Source organism: Gossypium raimondii, chromosome 1 (genome assembly GCF_025698545.1).
Source record: "Gossypium raimondii isolate GPD5lz chromosome 1, ASM2569854v1, whole genome shotgun sequence".
Classification (NCBI taxonomy): Eukaryota; Viridiplantae; Streptophyta; class Magnoliopsida; order Malvales; family Malvaceae; genus Gossypium; species Gossypium raimondii.
Genome location: NC_068565.1, coordinates 48301738 through 48306866, shown reverse-complemented (window position 1 = coordinate 48306866; position 5129 = coordinate 48301738). Strand labels below are relative to the sequence as shown.

Here is a 5129-nt window from a genome sequence, read left to right as displayed (position 1 = left end):
TCAGGTTCTCATACTATTTAGAAGCTTTCAGAGTAATATGCAGAACTTGTAAAACAGAGGCAGTGGAGCAGCGGCGGTGGTAGGCCTAGGGGCGACAATAGACCTAGGGGAGGCAGCTAGGGTTTTCTTTTCTGTTTATTTTTTTCTTTTGTTGGGCTTTGGGCTAGGGTTTAGGTTTTGGGTTTGTGATTGGATAGTGGGCCTTTTTTTGTAATGGACTATTAATCTCTTTGGACTTTTTATTTATTGTTTTTTTTTTGTTTTATTTGTAATTTGGGCCCAGGCTAAAATTGGCCTATTACATTATCTATCAATAGACATCCAATGAAGAGTGTTATTAATATCTTATTAAGTGAATTTTCATCAATATCAAGATAAATTTTGATGTACCTTAAATTCTAATAGTGATTAGAAAGTGGATCTCTACTTCATTTATACTTCTTATGCCTATAAATAGAGACTTTGGAGAAGTAGTGTAAATATTCGATTAATCAATCAAATACGCTGTCTTTTGCTCTCCCATTCTCTTTGTTATTTATTCTTTGTCTTTTATTTTATAATAGAATCAATTATCTTTTAAAATTAAATTTTATATTAAAATGTGTATTTAATAATAGGATATATTTACATTTTAGGAAAATTTTACACATACAATTAATAAAATTAAATCTTATTTATATATATTAAAATATATTTTTATTTTTAAAAATTTTAATTTTATTAACATGATAGCCACGTCAATAATCAATAAATTAACACTCAAAAATTTTTTGATGAAATTTGTCAATTTGAGAATTCAATTAAATGCAAAAAAAATTACTTGATTTTATTTAAATAGTTGAAGTGAAATAAATAAAAGGAAAAAACACACTTGTGAATTTTTGAGATAAGCACATCTACAGTGTTAACATGTTTCCTCTTTATATATGTAATAGATTTTCACATTAGGCCAACCAAAAAAAAAAAGAGATTAAAATTGCAAAAGTAGTGGCATGAAAGCAGGTGTGTTATTGGCAACACATGAATGAATTATTCCTTTCATTGGCATTGCTTTTTGCTCACACCACTTGCTTCTCCTCCTTACTCATCTCAGCATGGCCTCAAAACCCTTCATCGCATTAGCCACCACTGTTCTCTTCTTCTCCCTCATCGCCGTCAATCATTTTGGGAAACCTTTCCACGGCAAACTTGGGGAAATGGAAATTGTCCCAATTACGGATGCCGTAGGACCTGAAAGTGTAGCATTTCACCCAGTTGGAGACGGTCCCTACGTCGGAATATCCGACGGTCGGATTATCAAGTGGCAACCAAATGAGCATCGGTGGATCAGTTTTGGCATCACTTCTCCTAACAGGTACGTGTCTTACAAGTTATTGTTTTTCTTCCTCATAAGCAATCTAGTTTACGTTTATCCTCCATCAATGGTTTGGTTAGTTCGGATTTTTTATTTTTCCCGGTGGATGGTTTGGTTTGAATTTCAATTTTTTTATATTAAATTTTAGATTTTAATTTTTTTACTTATCCTAATAATAAAACATTATTTGATAAAATCATGAAGTCCTTTCTTCAAGTAAATAAAAAATAATTTATAAGTCATTTTTTAATATTAATTTGATTATACAATATTTAGAACTACCCTTAATTCCTCTTTAACCTTTAAATATGAGAATGATGCGCTTCAACACATTGAAACCTATGACCTCCTATACTAACAACAATAATAATGTCAAAACTTAATCGGCTATATAATATTTATTTTTATGCCATTAAAATTAATTACAAATTTTTAACTTATATTTCAAATACAGTATTTTCTGGGTATGGGCGAAGAAATTGATATTATGCGATGTTGTTCGTCTCGTATCATAGCTACTCACGTGTATAGGATTAGAGATGTCTTTCCCTCGACAAGCTTGTGTGGCTTATATTCTGCATCGCACGCCCCACCCTCCAAACTAGTGACATATTATTATTATTATTATTATTATAGTAGGGAAAAACCAACACTTGCTACAAAATTATTAGTGATGAGACCGAGATGATGAGTTTTTAACAGAGAAGGGTGTGAAGGGACAGACGATCATGAAACTAGGGAACACATATGTGGACGTCCATTAGGCATATGCTTCCACGAGAGTACCGGTGACCTTTACATTGCGGATGCATACATGGGACTGCTAAAACTAGGTCCAGCAGGTGGCTTAGCCACTCCTATCCCAACGCATGCTCAACCTCAACCTATCCCTTCCACATTCACCAATAGCTTGGACATCAATCAATCTGATGGCTCCATTTATTTCACCCACACCTCTTCTCTTTATCACAGGAGGTACGTAGCATCTCTAAAATTCTATCCACTATTAAATCATTACATAAATTGTTCCTACATAGATATGAATTAAAGTAATTGCCTAAACATAGAGAGCTCATATAGTAATAGAATAAGACATGACTGTTAACTTCTCTATATTTTGGATTGATTTCTGGATAATCTTCATTTGCTGAAATCATGTAATGATAAAGAAGGGCACCCACGTGTATTAATGCTGGCCAAACTTATCATCCCTTTTTTTTAATGGTTAGATTTATTTAATGTGATTTGATTGGAGATGTACTAAATGGTTAGGTTTGTTTAATGTGATTTGATTAAAAATATTTGTGGACCATATCTATCTATACATATATCAATAAGTGAAAGCTTTCCCTAAGCAACATAGGATTGTTGAACTTGGAATTGAGAAAGCTTGTTTAGGCCACAACTAACCAAATCAAAAAGATTGTGATTTATTGGTATTAAAAGTATAAAAAGTATGGGTTATTGAAATTGAGGCTTTTAATATGAAACTAATCTTATACCTTCTTTTGCTTTCAATAAAATATATTAGGTATTTTTTTAATATATCTTCTTATACCTTTATAATTTGTTTTATGGATTTTAAATTTCCCTCTCATATTTGCATTATTTTCATATGTTTTGCATACATATTCATAATAATTGAAGTTTCAAACTATAAATCATTACACCAATCACACATTAATATAAAGGGTAAACTATCAAAATAGTCACTGAGCCGTTAATTGCCGTTAACGGTGTAATAGAAAGCTGACGTGGCACGTTAAATCATCATTTCAAATGAAAATTTTAGGTTAAATTATACAATTGACCCCTATATTTTTCTTTTTTTTTCTTTATTTTCCATTCTCTTTAGCTTCTCCTTCTGTTTTCCTCTCTTCTTCATTTCTTTTAACGTAGGTTTTCTATGTTTTTCATTTGTTAAACCCAGTCCATAAGCTCGCTTCACTCGATAAAAAATAAATTGTTCAAAAAAATAAAAATATAGGGACTAATTTTAACAAATGACAAACATATTAAAATTAACCAAACTTGTATATATTAAAATTGTTTACCTAGGTAGCCAAGAGAGATTCGAAGTTCTTTAACTAATTGTGAAGTTGAATCAAGTTCTTTCACCAAAAGGATTCTTTTGTTTTCTTCTCATTCAATTTAATGTGTCTGCTAAGGTTCTATGATATCAATCTCTCCTTTTATTATTACTAGATTTTCACTAGATTTCATTCTAAAAATATTTATATAAAAATTTATGATTTTATTATTATATATATGTATCTATTTTTAGATTTATCAAGATGTAAAAAGACATAAATATCTTTAAAATAATATTTGTTACTTTGTAAAATAATTGAGTTGAGACTCGATGAAGGGTGACACCAACTCAGTCAACCTTTTAATATATATGCTAGATTATGAATGTGGGGAAAAAATAAAATTATGTAACAAATATATTTTTAAAAATATTATAAATAACAAATAAGGCTTTGGTTAAATGATAAAATATAAATTTAGAAAATTAAAGAGACATGGATTCAAATCTTATTATTGTGTATGTTTTTTATAATGATTTATTTAACTCTTAAATTTGCGTTATTTGTCAAATCACCTAAAATAGATAGAAAATTAACATTTGTCAACTTTGTTGACGTGGCATGCACATGAATGCCATGTTAACAATTAATCAATTTTTAAAATTTAGAAAATTCAAATCTTATTTATCATCGTCTTCTTCTCCTCCTTTTAACAAGAAAAATAAGTTCAAATGGTGTATGAAGAATATTGAAAAGTGGTACAAACTGTTTTGCAGGAACCATATAGCAGTGGTTCTAAGTGGGGATAAAACAGGAATGCTGTTGAAATACGAGCAAGAAAGCAAACAAATCACTGTCCTTCTAACCAATCTTTCGTTCCCAAATGGAGTGGCATTAAGCAAAGATGGCAGCTTTCTTGTGTTTGCAGAAACCACCAAATGCAGGATCCTAAGGTACTGGTTATCAACACCCAAAGCTGGAAACCTGGAAACATTGGCACAACTCCCAGGATTCCCAGACAATATCAAAAGGAGCCCCAGAGGAGGATTTTGGGTGGCCATTCATTCACGAAGATGCAAGGTTTTGTCATGGATTCTTTCGTATTCAAAACTAGGGAATGCTTTGATTTGGGTATTGCCTGTTGATGTCATTACCAAAGCTTATTCAGTGATGTCGAAGTATTTAGGAAGTGGGCTGGCATTGAGGATAAGTGAAGAGGGTGTTGTTTTAGAAACTTTGGAACTTGAGAGTGGGAATAAAATGAGTTCCATAAGTGAAGTGCAAGAGAAAGATGACCACTTATGGATGGGATCAATTAACATGCCTTTCCTCGGTGTGTATAGGTTATAAATTTTATTTACTTTTTAGTTCCAAAATAATAATATAAATATAAATAACTTGATATTTTAAAAAAAATTAAAAATATATAAACTTCTTAAAAATACATTTAAATGTGTGTTCAGATTCAAATATTTCTATAAAACCTCCGTTCAAGTTTTTATTAGTTTATATGTTTTTAAATATTTCTTTTAAAATTTGTGTTTGTCACGTGACGTACAGAGAAACTACTACGTGTCACCACTAAATTGGCTATCAGTGCCATGTTTGTACATACTAACGGTGTTAATACATACATACTAATTTCAATGACGAAATATAAGTTTAAGTACAAATTAGATTAAAAATATATATATATATATATATATATATATATATATATATATTTACCAACTAAATACAAATGG

At 30.5% G+C, this 5129-nt stretch overlaps 1 protein-coding gene across 1 annotated transcript; it reads left to right on the top strand.

The window, feature by feature from the left end:
• The first annotated feature begins 957 nt into the window (after positions 1-957).
• On the top strand, positions 958-4830 carry LOC105786217 (protein STRICTOSIDINE SYNTHASE-LIKE 2). Its single transcript, XM_012612558.2, has 3 exons — positions 958-1354; positions 2057-2329; positions 4161-4830. Exons 1-3 carry the CDS (start codon positions 1095-1097, stop codon positions 4732-4734), a joined length of 1107 nt encoding a protein of 368 aa, XP_012468012.2. The 5' UTR covers positions 958-1094; the 3' UTR covers positions 4735-4830.
• Positions 4831-5129: the final 299 nt, after the last annotated feature.